The sequence below is a fragment of the Vanessa cardui genome, chromosome 4, assembly GCF_905220365.1.
Source record: "Vanessa cardui chromosome 4, ilVanCard2.1, whole genome shotgun sequence".
Classification (NCBI taxonomy): domain Eukaryota; kingdom Metazoa; phylum Arthropoda; class Insecta; order Lepidoptera; family Nymphalidae; genus Vanessa; species Vanessa cardui.
Genome location: NC_061126.1, coordinates 13,573,837 through 13,588,284, shown reverse-complemented (window position 1 = coordinate 13,588,284; position 14,448 = coordinate 13,573,837). Strand labels below are relative to the sequence as shown.

The window sequence follows — 14,448 nt, the reverse complement described above, 5'->3', positions numbered from 1 at the left end:
CACATCTGATTCTACATACAACATACAAGTGATTAACAATCAACTTTGCTATCATAGCTGATTTGCATAAAACAATTCCAGTTTACTTCTTTGCCTTACGTCTTGGAGGAAATTTAATAGTATTGGGATTACCCTCACGGTACTGCCCAGAGCGCGTGAACCAACCGCAGTAGCGTATGACGCAGTCTGACGTCGTCGTGCCGAGAGGCAGGCCGAGAGCACTAATTCGCTCTAGCGCTTGGGTCGGACCTGCGACTATCTGCAGGATTTAATACTATTAATTACCAAAAACATTAAAAAAAACCTTGTAAAACGATTTAACTGACTAGGTCATACAACGACTGAAATCTAGGGTCCTAAATAATGAGAATGAATTCTGTGCAACACTGCACCATACTTGTATATCGGGAATCCTTTTTAAATTCAAAAATAGTCAAAATAATACTAATGCTTTTAAATGACAGCGAGACAGAGTAAGACGGTAAAGGACTTGGCACTTATTATTCAAAGCTGATTTTGTTGCCTTAGTAAAAAAACTACATAAAATATAGATGGTGTTATATTAATTTTATGCAAAAATAGATTGAATACTAACCCTACCAAAAACGACGTGTTTACCATCAAATTGCGGTAAAGGCTTAAAAATTATATTAAATTGTCCATATACTTCATCATCAGGTGTCACGACCATTGAGAGAACACCTGTAATCGTTGATAGGCATTTAAATAATTAAGTTTCGATCTCGCACTCAAATTTCACGTAGATTTAATAACCTAATGATATGTAACCCATTTAATCGCGTTGAAGCAAATTTATAAGCTATGCTCTAAAATATTATACTTTTATGACATTTATAAGGATAATTTTATTTCAAGTTACCGGGTACAGTGTGATTCAGTCTGTAGTTTTCGGGTACCAATGGCTCAGTCAGATTATCAGGTATATATGTACCAAAGCCATTGTCTTTCGTGACATCTCCTCCTCGACAATATAAATTAGGAACGACTCTATAAAAAATATGCGTAGGCTATATTCATTCAAACTTTTTTGAGAGGAACACAACTGTTATTAAGTAATCGTTAAATATATTTTTTTATGGTATAGGTTGGCGGACAAGCATATAGGCCACCTGATTGTAAGTGGTCACCATCACCCATACACAATGACGATGTAAGAAATATTACCTATTCCTTACATCGTCAATGCGCCACTAACCTTGGGAACTAAGATGTTATGTCCCTTGTGCCTGTAGTTACACTGGCTCACTCACCCTTCAAACCGAGACAACAATACTGAGTACTGTTATTTGGCGGTGGAATAACTGATGAGTGGGTGGTACTTATCCAGACGGGCTTAGACAAAGCCCTACCACTAATTAAATAAAATGATTAGTCAAGAAGTTACTGTGGAGTCTCGTATCGGCACGCGTGCGAGTCGGTCGTCTTAATTAACTGCGTGTTTACTTAGCAACTGCGATTATACGGCTAGGATTCGCGCGTTGTTCGGTGCATCGGTACCGGCTATGCTCACACGCCGGTGTGCGTTATCAATGCGGTCGGTTGTAATCTATTCATATGAGTAATAACAACACCGCAATGGGCGATTTATCGCCTATATTGTGTAATAATAGAAACAGCAACATAATAAATGATTATAATGAGGCTTTGAATGTTGAAATGGATCAAGTTATGGTAGTTGAAGAGAGTAATAACATAATAAGGGAGTCGAAAAGACAACATAATAGCAGTGAATCAAGTGAGATAGGGGAGATGGAGGAAGGATGGACAAAAATACGTGGCAAAGGAAAAAAAAGTCTTGCATCCGCAATAATGATATTACGATAGATGAAAATAAAACAAATAATTTTGAAGTATATATTTCCTGTAAAGATAAACTTCCTAAACATTTTGCGTTAGCACGAACATTTATTGAAAATAACATTAAAAATATTATGCAAGTAAAATACTTATCCCCGTACAAAATAAGGTTACAATTTGAAAATGAGTCTGCCATGAATACTCTTTTGAATTGTGAAGCTTTATTGGATAAAGGATGGAGAATATTCAAGGCTATGGAAGTATCATATTGTTATGGAGTTATCAAAGATGTTGATCTCGATTTATCTGATGAGGATATCTTAAAAAATATTTCTTGCTCTTCTTCCGTGGAATTGTTGTCACTAAAACGTCTAAACCGCCGGGATAGGGATAAAGGAGGATGGTGTCCTAGTGAATCGATCCGCCTATGTTTCAAAGGTGCTTCGGTTCCACCATTTGTATACATTTATGGACTTAAGATAAGAGTGGAGCCTTTTATTTATCAAGTTTCACAATGTTCTCAATGTTGGAGGTTTGGTCACACTCGTAAAATGTGTTCGTTTAAGAAAACTGTTTGCCCTAAGTGCGGCAATAATCATGAAAACTGTGAGACTCAAGTATTTAAATGTGTAAATTGTAGTGGAAACCACATGGCTCTTTCCCGTCTTTGTCCTGTCTTTTTGAAAGAAAGAAGAATCAGAGAACTCATGGCGGAGTTTGGATGTACGTATAGGAAGGCACTAACTCTTTATGTCCCGCCGACTTCTCCTTGTCATGCTAACGAACAAATTATTGAAACAACCCCAGTGGTACATTCCGAAAATATTGAAAATACAAGGGGAAATAAAAATCTTACATTTGCAGAGGTAGTTACAGCGTCGTGCGGAAATCAAACCCCTGTTAAAAGCTTAAATAATAAGAATACAAGTAATAATAAAGGTGCTCAGCGCGTAAAGAAAAGAAGAACATATGGTACTAACAATGACTTTGAAAATAATATAGAACAAGAACAAGAAAGTAAAGAAGATAATATTCAAGAGGGGTTGGAAGAGAAAAATAGGTCATCTTTTCATGAATTGCTTGTGCGATTAAGGGAAGTCATATTTTTAAAAGGAATAACTTTTGGAGATAAGGTGCATCGTGCTATTAAGTTGTGTGTTGAATGGATGATTTTGTTCGTTGTAGAGTATATATCTGATTGGCCTTACCTTAAAAATATTGTAGACTTACTAGTTTTTCATACAAAATGAATTCTAAAGCAATTAATAAATTAAACATTATTCAGTGGAATGCCCAGAGCGTTAGACCGAAATTATTATCATTTACAGAACTTTTAAACCAAGAAAAAATTCACGTTGCCGCTATCAGTGAGACTTGGCTTGAACCTGGTAGTGATTTAAAAATTAACAATTATAATATTTATAGACAGGACAGACATGACTCTTATGGGGGAGTAGCAGTATTGGTTCACAAAACTGTTAAATCCTTTGCTCAACGTATACACATAGAAAATACTAATATTGAAGTTGTATGTGTCAAGTTGACTAACTTTTCACCAGTAGAAAATATTATATCAATTTATTGTCCTCCACGTATTACTATTTCCTCATTTGACTGGGATAGAATATTTTCGTTGTTTATGTCAAAAACATTGATTTTAGGTGATCTTAATGCTCATCACTCCACTTGGTCTTCGAAAACAGATACAAGAGGATCTCTAATATTTGATTCATTAATAGATAGTCAATATGTAGTCCTTAACGATGGACAGGCAACCAGAATGAGGCTAATTGAGGGTATACTTCAGCAGTCAGCCCCAGATGTTACATTAGGGTCTTTAGATGTATCTCTAAAGTTTGATTGGAAAGTTTTAAATGAATCTTTAGGTAGTGATCATTTAATAATTAAATTATCCACTCATAACACTCAATCCTATCCTCCTTTATTACGTAGAAATTTTCGAAAATCCAATTGGGACATGTATAAAATGGTTTCGGGTGAAAAATTTGCTAACTATTCGTTAACTTCAGATCTGCAGAAGGGATATGATGAATTTGTCTCAATTATTAATGACGCTGCTGATAAATCTATACCGATAATAAAGTATAGCCAGAATCCAGAATCTAATTTTGCTCCACGTCCTTTTTGGTCTCCAAATTTATCTCTTTCAGTTGCTCAACGTAGATTGGCACTGGCAGAGTTTAGACGAAATCCGATCCCACAAAATTTTAATAAATTAAAAGATTATATTGGTTTAGCTCAAAGAGCCATTCGACGTGCTAAAGACAATAACTTCCAGAATACTTGGACTTCAGTGGATGAAAATGTAAGTAGTAATGAAATGTGGCGTAAAATGGCTTGGTTAAAAGGATATAGGACTATAAAACGTAATGTTGATCCTACATGTGCTAAATTACTCCTTCGTTCGTTAACCCCTGACTTTGTGTCCCCGCCATGTCCTGATTTTTTGAGTTTCAACCCTAAAATAGAATGTTCTATCTCGCTGCAGGAGCTAGAATCGTGTATTAAATCAAAGGATACATCTCCTGGATTAGACGGTATAACTTATTCTATGGTTAAAAATTTACATAAGTCAGGAAAATTGGCCCTTTTGACATTATATAATAGCTTTTTAGCTAATAATTACGTTCCAAAACAATGGAGAGAAATTAAGGTTGTACCTATTCCCAAACCCGGTCGAGATCATGACAATAACAAGTCGTTCCGTCCTATTTCTTTATTGTCATGTTTGTGTAAAATTTTTCACTATATTTTATACAGAAGACTTGAATGGTACCTAGAAAGAAAAAATGTCTTCTCTGTTAATACTGTGGGATTTAGAAAAGGTAAATCATGTTTAGATAGTTTAAGTAGCCTTACAACTATAATTCAAATAGGTTTTTCGAAAGGTTATTCTACAATAGGATGTTTCATAGATATTGAGGATGCATATAATAACGTTGACAATGTTTCATTAATTTATATTTTAGATAGATTAAATGTGGGTTCAAAAATTTGTAGATATTTGTTCAGTTTTTTACAAGAAAGAATTTTACATATTGAAGTTGATAATAAATCAATAAGTAGATTTACGGCTCGCGGACTCGCTCAGGGAGATCCTTTATCCCCTTTGTTATTTAACGTAGCAACAATAGATATATGTAGTAATATTGAAAAAATCCTATTTATATCTCAATATGCTGATGATTATGTTATTTATACTCATTGTCAATCGAGTTATGAGGGTCAAATTAAAATTCAAACTGCTCTAGACTCTATTCACAGCATGTTATCAAGAATTGGCTTAGATATTTCATATATGAAGAGCAAAATATGTGTTTTTAAAAGAGGTTATCATACAGAATCTATTGATGTTAGAGTTAAGGGACACCAAATAGAATTAGTCAATAGCGTGAAATATTTGGGTCTTTGGTTAGATCGAAATCTAAGGTGGGGTAAACATATTAATGAAGTCCGTGAAAAAGTGCTTAATTACATCAAAATTTTTAAAGTATTAGTTGGTACAGATTGGGGTGTACATCCAACACATTTAAGACATTTATACTTAGCCCTTATTCGTAGTCGAATTGACTATGGGAGTTTTTTATATGATAATAGTTGCGCGAGTAATTTAAAGAAATTAGATCGAATTCAAAATATTTGTTTGCGTTTAATAGGGGGCTTTATAAAAAGCACGCCTATACACGTAATGGAATCCGAGTTATGTTTGTGTCCTTTATTTTTCCGAAGACATTTTCTGGCCGGTAAGTTCTGGTTAAAGTGTAAGTCATTTAAAAATAATGATATTATATATCTATTAGAGACCCTTTCTAACTTCATGAATAATTTTTATTGGCGACGTAAAAAGAAACCATTGTTATATATTTTACATAATAATTTGAAAGTAAAAGAAATGTCTAGTAGTGATTCAAACGAAATGTTTTCTTTGGATATGTGGTTAAACAACTTTAATTTATCTAATATCGTAAAGCCTGTTATTGAAGGTATTAGCAAACCGAAACATTGTTTTGATTCCGATTATTTAAAAGCTCTTTGTTATCAGAAACTGAGTCAAGAGTATTCTGGATTTTATAAAATATACACAGATGGTTCCAAAGACACTAGCTGCAGTGGCGCTGCTTTTTTAGATTATAATACGGGAATCTATTCAAAATTTCAAATTAAAACAAGAGTCTCGATTATGTTTGTTGAGCTTGTGGCAATCGCTGAAGCCTTGTCCTACATTGAATCGATTGATTTTCATAAATTTGTTATATTTACCGACTCGAAAAGTGCTCTTTTACATATCTTAAAATGTACAGCACCCCACAGAGGTCTTCCTATTGCTTTCACTATTTTAAAATGTTTATTAAAGTTTAAATCTAATAATAAAACAATAATCTTGCAATGGATACCATCTCATGTCGGGTTAGTGGGAAATGAGGAAGTTGACCGACTAGCTAAAGAAGCTATATCCGATGGTATTGAATTTAAGTGTTTACCTAGTCCCACCGATCTTTTAGGGGATATTAAACGAATATGTCATGAGATGTGGTCTGAATATTTTAATGAAAGATCGCTTACCAAAGGAATCTGGTATAAAACTATACAACCTAGACTTTTTGGATCTCTCTGGTTCCTAAATTCCAAATTAAAGCGCAAAGATATTACAACTGCCTTAAGATTGCGCTCTGGTCACATTCCACTGAATAGTTTCGGATATATGATGAGAAAATTGAATTCTCCTAATTGTACTGTGTGCGGTGTGGTAGAGGATGTCTATCACATTTTAGAAGAATGTGTTCGTGTTAGGGCGCTAAAGGGAGCTGTTGTCGCTAGTCGTGGTTATAATATTGGTGTTTATAATAGCATTTTAGCTTCTCCATTGTCTAACGAAGCTAAATCTGTTTATAAATTTGTAAATTTAGCTCTCAAAAATAGAAATTAGAAAGTCTATGACTGTATTGTACTAATATGTGATGTGAGAAATGTATTTAACTGTATATAATGACGAGGGTGACATATTCACTTAGTGAAAAAACCCTCTATAATAAATAAAGAAAAAAAAAAAAAAAAAAAAGAAGTTACTGTCTCTACTCATTAAGTAAATGCGTGTTTGCTAGTGACGAGATTAAGAACCTAAATATTCTGGTGCCCATGTAAGCGTGTCCTTTAGGGTCTCCTTTTATTAGACTAAGAAACATCTGGCATGTCTTCGGTACTATATCCGTGAATAGTTCAATAGTAACTCGTCCTATTTTAGAGCCACCGACGACCCATATTTCCATCGATACCCTATAAAATGTAAACCATTTATATAATATATTCCAACAACGGGACTGTTTAAGGTCCTCATTAGATACACGATACGACTTGTAAATAATAAAAACATTATTGATAGGTATATTACTCAAAAATCTATTTGTATCAACAAAATGGGAAATGTTGTAACTAATTTAACGAATAAAACTATTTTACTTGGTCCGTTGAACGTGGAAAGGTTTATCAAACGCAGGATCTTTGATGTCACGGTCTATTTTCTCAGTTTTAAATAAAATAAATGGTAATCTAAAAAAAAGTAAAATATTTCGTTAATAATCGATGATGTCTTGCCGAACAATTATGGTCATTGCGGATATTTCTTCGAATAGGTGCAGATGGGGTTCAGAAACAGTGATCTGAGGTTCGGGCACAAGATGAATGACAATGTTTGCTAATGAGAATTTCTTGACAAATAAGAGACGAAAATCCCTAATCCCTAAAATAAATATTAACTGGCCTGAGGATTTGAACCTCTTTAGATATGTTAGTAACCCACTAGATGTTGATCTAGTGAGAAGCAGATAATTAGCACAACGAATAAACTAAATTAAAGATCAAATCGTATTAGTGTATTTACGAAGCTCCTAATATAAGTTTGTGTTTTGTGTCTTTCCAAAGTTCTTCCAGTTCTTTTGTAAGAGGTTGTTCTGATCTCTGAAATAAAAGCAACGGAATGTTACATTAAATATTAATCAAATACGTATGATTATATTTATATATGATACATAATATTATGGCGAGTGGTTATTACAGTATTGCACTGGATTTATAAGGCATCTTCAATCATTGAAACTAAGGTGTTATGATCTTTGTGGCTATAGATTAAGAACAATCGTCCACCGACCGTAGATTCTCTATTTGTATAGTAGACGTGTCAGTTGAGCATTAACTCATACTATTAAATTTTAACAAAGAGTATTATCTAACCGCAATAAGTAATCTTGAGTAGAGATAGTGGTTCTGTCTTCGTATCTCATCAAGCACTCGTTGTCTTTGCTTACACAGCAATTTGTTGTATGTATCAGTTGGCTCAGGATACATCCAGCAATCCACAAAACCCTTTGATGATATCATAATATAGTCATTACTAATTTTATTCTATCTTTCTACTTTAGGGAGGCGTAACTGTATAACCATTAGTAAAAATATGTTTTACTATTTCAATTTATTTAAGTTTAAATTGAATTAATATAATTATAAATAAATTATCAAGTATCATATTGAGATCAGTATTTCAGAGTCGAGATGGCCCAGTGGTTAGAACACGTGCATCTTAACCGATGATTGCGGGTTCAAATCCAGGCAAGCACCGCTGTTTCATATGCTTAATTTGTTTTTATAATTCATCTCGTGCTGAGCGGTGAAGGAAAACATCGTGAGGAAACCTGCATGTGACAAATTTCATAGAAATTCTGCCACATGTGTATTCCACCAACCCGCATTGGAACAGCGTTGTGGAATATGTTCCAAACCTTCTCCTCAATGGGAGAGGACGCCTTTAGCCCAGCAGTGGGAATTTACAGGTTGTTGTTGATTTGGTATTTCATGTATTCGTTAATAACGAGTGCACGTTTTTATTGATTATTATTATTTGTAGACGAATAAGAATAAGAATTGTAATATTATTCCAATGTTATGTAACTTACGCCAGTTCTCTGTATAAGATTGATTCGTTTCAGCAGTTCTTTGTTAACGTTCATGTTTTCTTCGAGTTGACGCGCGTAGTAATCGAGGCGACGCGGTTTCAGATACAGTTCAGGAAATAGTTCCGGTGGATGATCATCAACTTTGTGTTTTGACATTTGTAACTGAAATTATACATTCGCGTATAGTCTCAATAAATGCGTTATTTATGGACGATAATTGGGTAACTTAATTCTGTATGAAGACTATGTACAAAATCGCTTTTTTTAATTAATAATACTAATTCCTCTTTTCTCGTAGTAGACGTTAAAATAAGTGTAAGGTTGTTTTAAGTTTGATCTTTTAGGTTATGTTTTAGGTAGATTTGATACGCGGGAAATCAATGGTAAAATATTAGACATCTAACTAATATTGATTATGGGTTAATATTACTAAAATAAAACCAACTATAGCTTAATTACCTCTTTTTGATGATTACACCAAGTTGCGTAGAAATCTTTTGATAAGAGCGGAAATCTTGGTGGCTAAAATGAAACTAAATTAAATAAATTTTTGATAATTATTATAAAGGCAGATATTAATGTATAATTGCTGCAATACAAACGAGTTTAAATTCTCTGGGTTTGCGGATGCGTGGAGGACGCGGTCGTTCCGGCTCCGGTGGGGGGGTACGCAGAAGAGGATTTTCGAGCAAGGCATCACAGGCGCGTTCTCGTAGAGGATGCATAGTTATGTTGTGGGTCGTAAATTAAAATGTATTTTGCACAAGATATAAATCACGGACACTTTCCTTTTAGGTTTCCTTTTTTGGGTTTAATATACGACATTAATTTTGATATATAAGTAAATTTCCTTAAATTTATTAAAAACATAAAAGATTAACAAATTGTCATTAAAATGACATTCTTTATCGTGATTGACGCTTCTGTGGTTATAATTCTTCTGAAATATATAAAAACTTTACATCATAATCAACGCGGTTGTGATAGCAGTGATAGGTAGTTTTTTTTTCGAAAGACAATTTTTATTTTGTTTTAATAATAAAAAAATATGATATTTCCGGTAGCAGTGGCGGATTTACTAATAGACCTTTATCAATAGGCTTTGAAGCCTTTGGCGGCAGATTTAGAGGTGCGGCAAATTTACCCAATTATTTTTTATTTTAATTTTTTTCTAAATATTTATTGACTTTGCGGAGTCGGATTATAAATGTTTTCCGAATATTCTCTATTATGTTTCTCTATAAAACAATAGATTCGTTAACCAATTTTACCAATGTTACCATTCTGGAAACTAATCAATTAAAGTAGGTAAGTTAACAATTGCAATTATTTTTTGACTTTTAGAATGAATATAGAAAATAAATAAATGAAAACATTTATATATATTTTATTAAAATAAATATATTTTTCGTATTATTATAATAAAATATAATAGCAAAGTTTACGCAGCATGCACAGATAGACAGAGATCTGCGGCGGAGAGAAATCTTAGGAGAAGAGAGCGTCATGCATTTCGTTCAAGCGACATAGAAACCGGTCTTACTCCAAGTCGAACTAATATGTTTTACATCAACAATAATTTTATATTATGGTCATACCTAATACAATAAGTTTTAAGTATTATCAAATCAGTCATGTATTATATAAAAATCACATAAAAATATGTAATTTTTTGGTAGTTATCCGTTTAAATTGACATAGTAGTCTTATCTTTTTTACAGGAAGGTAAAGGTACTGTTTTAGCTATGATTTCGTAGCGTGATGAGCTGAGTTGGAACAATCTGTATTTGATGACCACAGCTATACTTTCAAACTCCAACGATACCGTAGGTGTTGAATAGTTGTTATAAACGGCCACTTCCACATATGTCAGCCTTCTGCATGGTTCTACCTATAACAAGAACATATTAGTTGTATTGTACACCAGTTTTTCCTCCCGATAACCCGAAACCTTAATCGTTCACGCAACGGAAGCTCTCAAAAGGACTGATTTTGCTCTTGTTTTGTTTTTTCAACAATTTCATTGATACTCCGATCCTATTGGTTGTAACCTAAAGGTATATAGCCTGTAGCTTTCCTCAAAAATTGGGCTATCTATAAATGAAATATTTTTTCAAACCCGAAGAGTTGTTCCTGAGAAAGCGAGTATCCAGAGAAATAAAAAAACACTGCAGCTCTTGTGTTATTAGTATAGATTTGAATGGTCTTAAGTACATTATAGATCTACTCACAAAACCGCGTACCACACCACGTTAAACTACACGTAAAACTTAAAAAACAATAATGCGATTACACATTATCTCATTTGTATTTTTAGTTGTTTTTTACGCATAACTTTTCATGCACTCTAAGACATTTTGTTAGTATAATCGACACTCTATATAATACTAATAAACAGCAACAATTTAACATGGGTTTCGTTAAACTTCGTGAACTTTTTCGAACCTTCGATCAGGGCCGTATTTAGGGGAGGGCAACCGGGGCAACTGCCCTGGGGCCTCCATTTGAGAGGGGGCCACAGTTTTCAGCAAGTTAACAAATACTGAGATATAGTCAAATTATAATACTGTTACTATTTAATATTTTAAAAGTTACCGATACAAATACGAAACAACTCATAGCTTACTGATTGAATTAAAAAAAAAAAAACTAATAAATTCATAATAATAAAATTATTAGGGTGTTTGTGGCCTCGGGGCCTCCACACCTTTAAATCCGACTCTGCCTTCGATATACGAAATCTATATTTAATTTAATAATTAATTTAACATAACATAAAAGTGAACTTACTGTGATAGGTATTCTTGTAGTCTTTTGGAAAACACCTATGCTCCCTGAATCATAGAAATCGACTCTGCCAACATTAAGACCTAAAAAAAATCCGCTTCTTTATTTATCTACAAGTAAACTATTTAAAAAAAAAAAAAAAAAACATATTGTAACCTAATTTAAATATCTGAGGTAAATCTGAAGAAGAACATGACGGAAACAATACACAATGTATGTACAAATATAACATAAAATATAAACTTTTCATTTTATAAATATATATTTAACAATTATCGCAAATGATTTTATTTCGAGTTGGGTAGAATTTATAGCTTGAATAGAAGATGAAAATTATTTTTAATTAACTTTTACACGGGTGCCTGTAATTGTAAATTCAAAAATGCTTGTATTTGTAATGGTTTTAATTATTGACGTTTTTTACTTGTACCAATAATATAAAATAGTGATTAAATGATTTCTAACCGTATCAATATTTTTCATTGTTAAAATGGTCAAATTTAAAAAACCTCTGTTTCCAATTGGTGTCTAGTTTTATGAGACATTTTTTCAAAAGAAGTGGCGTTGTGTTTCTACCTCTTTCAATACTTTATTTTAAATTTTCAACTACCTGGTTGAAATTCGATAATAATAAATAAAGTATAAATATCATTAAATCTTTACATGGTATATATCATCTAAACATGCCATGATATGTTCTTCTTTGTATAAGTACATATGTGTCCATAAGTATGTCATATTTGGTCTATTGTAAAAAGGACACGTAGTGGTATCCTCTTCATACTTTCTTTAATTAAGTTCGCTGAGAAAGCTCATTTATTTCGTGTTTTAATTATTTGCTATCTTAGTTAATTGAATATTTCTTTGTCAATTACATCACTGTTTAAAAAAAGTAACAATTTTGGTCGACAATTGTGAGGATAAATAATTTTAAATGTAAAGAAAACCTTGAAATAGATGGTGTTAAACAAATAAAAGCAGAGTCTTCATTAAAAAAAATATATTTTTCTTATAATTATTATAATATTTACCAGATATACTATAGGTGGTATGTAGTATATGTGTATACTGACAAGAGAATACTGAAAAGTTATAGACCGGGAGATGATAATGGCGGTAAAGGCAAAAATGAAAATGATACAAATGCTTGAATTTTTTTATTTAAATTAATATATTAGCGTCGGTATGGCGGGCTGTAAGCCACACCCGAGAAGTATGGCATTACGCTACCGCCTACTTCTTTTTTTTCATTTCAAGCATTTTTGTGAAAAAAAAACGTTCGACACTCGTTATTTTTCCGACGCGTTCGATTAACGCTCACTCGATTGGGCCGCCGATGCGAGCGCTATGGCAATCATTTTCTTTTTGCCTTTACGTAATAAGACCCCCGGAGAACCGCCATACAAATGACCAAACAATGGTACAAATATTTTGTGTCCTCATCTCCCGGTCTATTAGAGGGCCATGACACGACAGCAAAAGAGTTATGACGCTTGTTCACTTGACATACAAATACAGTCTTACCGCCAAAAGATGTTAACATAAAAAATATTATAATATTTTCCTTATATAATTTGAAGGTAGTTTACCGTTTTCATAATTATCGTGTTCTCTGTTTAACAGTAACGACGAGGTATTGACTTAGCAATGATTTCATAAGTTGATTCGCTGATATGGAACATTTTGTATTTGATGACCACGGCTACGGTATCAAAGTCCATTGAGACCGTAGGTGTTGTATAGTTGTTATAGATGGCCACTTGCAGATACGTCAACTTTTTGCAAGGATTTATCTAAAATTACAAAATATGTATATTTCATTTTCCATTTTTAAAAAGATCCATAAAAATATTCATTTAAATGAATTATTAATATTACTTTCAGAACTTACAGTGATAGGTATTCTTGTTGTTTTTTGAAATTGACCTATTTTTCCGGAAGCGCGAAAATCGGTTGTGCCAATATCAACACCTAAAATAATAATACCTCATTATTGATAATTTATACTAATTTAATAACGCAATTGGATATAAAATTTTAAATACACATCACCTAATTTATATACTTGAACAGGATTTTTTAATGAACATGACAAAAATACACAATGTGTATATAAAAATAATATAAAAAGGAAACTTTTCATTGTTAAAGTAATTATTTAGGTTTTAATGCAAATTATTTTATAAATGAACTCGTGTAGAATTTATAGCGCCAATAGAATAAGAAAATGCCTTTTAATTAATACTTACAAGGGTATCTATAATTGTGAATTTTAAACGGCTTGTTTTCATAATTGTTTTCTTTAATCAATTTTTTCATTTTCAGCAATAATATGATAATAAGTAAATATAACCAATTAATTAAAAAAATATTTTCTACTAATAGTGTGCTGAAATCTGTTTAATACATAAACGTGATGACAATAACCTAGGATTATGAATGTAATCAAAAGGTCGCTCGTTCAAATCCGGCTCGAAGGACCACTTCATTCATAAACATTTCAATATATTTTCTTCTTCTTCTACAATAAAATATGTGTTCTGTATAAAGTTTTTATTAACAGTTACATGGATAATCACATACAGACAACATTCAGTGCTCGTATGTGGAAGAAAACGGCACTCGAAGTATAAATGATTGATTGAAAATTAAAAATATTTTTTTTTATGGTATATGTTGGCGGACGAGCATATAGGCCACCTGATGGTAAGTGGTCACCATTACCCATAGACAATGACGCTGTAAGAAATATTTACTATTCTTTACATCGTCAATGCGCCATCAACCTTGGGAACTAAAGTGTTATGTCCCTTGTGCCTGTAGTTACACTGGATCACTCACCACTCACCCTTCAAACCGGAACACAACAATACTG

General features: G+C 32.7%; 2 protein-coding genes across 2 annotated transcripts; both read right to left on the bottom strand.

Moving 5' to 3' along the window:
* Positions 1-2: 2 nt before the first annotated feature.
* Positions 3-9,511, bottom strand: LOC124544344 (peptidyl-prolyl cis-trans isomerase-like 2). The gene is made up of 10 exons (XM_047122848.1): positions 9,389-9,511; positions 9,246-9,308; positions 8,787-8,948; positions 8,068-8,199; positions 7,718-7,794; positions 7,297-7,386; positions 6,958-7,113; positions 881-1,008; positions 596-702; positions 3-259 (listed from the first exon to the last, which is right to left on the bottom strand). The coding sequence occupies exons 1-10, from the start codon at positions 9,509-9,511 to the stop codon at positions 83-85; spliced, it is 1,215 nt and encodes a 404-aa protein (XP_046978804.1). The 3' UTR covers positions 3-82.
* A 760-nt stretch (positions 9,512-10,271) lies between these two features.
* LOC124544485 lies at positions 10,272-11,861 on the bottom strand. The gene is made up of 3 exons (XM_047123065.1): positions 11,730-11,861; positions 11,577-11,656; positions 10,272-10,677 (listed from the first exon to the last, which is right to left on the bottom strand). Exons 1-3 carry the CDS (start codon positions 11,821-11,823, stop codon positions 10,474-10,476), a joined length of 378 nt encoding a protein of 125 aa, XP_046979021.1. The 5' UTR covers positions 11,824-11,861; the 3' UTR covers positions 10,272-10,473.
* Between the last annotated feature and the right edge of the window lie 2,587 nt (positions 11,862-14,448).

What these genes read in the sequence shown, in the direction of transcription:
- LOC124544344 (XM_047122848.1), bottom strand. Translation starts at nt 9,511, where the DNA reads ATGCATCCTCTACGAGAACGCGCCTGTGATGCCTTGCTCGAAAATCCT. An exon ending in ATGGGCACCAGAATATTTAG is followed by an intron (nt 1,009 to 6,957) that starts GTTCTTAATCTC and finishes TATTTTTTATAG; the next exon opens with AGTCGTTCCTAATTTATATT. An exon ending in ACTGAATCACACTGTACCCG is followed by an intron (nt 703 to 880) that starts GTAACTTGAAAT and finishes CAACGATTACAG; the next exon opens with GTGTTCTCTCAATGGTCGTG.
- LOC124544485 (XM_047123065.1), bottom strand. Translation starts at nt 11,823, where the DNA reads ATGAAAAGTTTATATTTTATGTTATATTTGTACATACATTGTGTATTG. An exon ending in ACCTCAGATATTTAAATTAG is followed by an intron (nt 11,657 to 11,729) that starts GTTACAATATGT and finishes GATTTTTTTTAG; the next exon opens with GTCTTAATGTTGGCAGAGTC. An exon ending in CTACAAGAATACCTATCACA is followed by an intron (nt 10,678 to 11,576) that starts GTAAGTTCACTT and finishes TTCTTGTTATAG; the next exon opens with GTAGAACCATGCAGAAGGCT.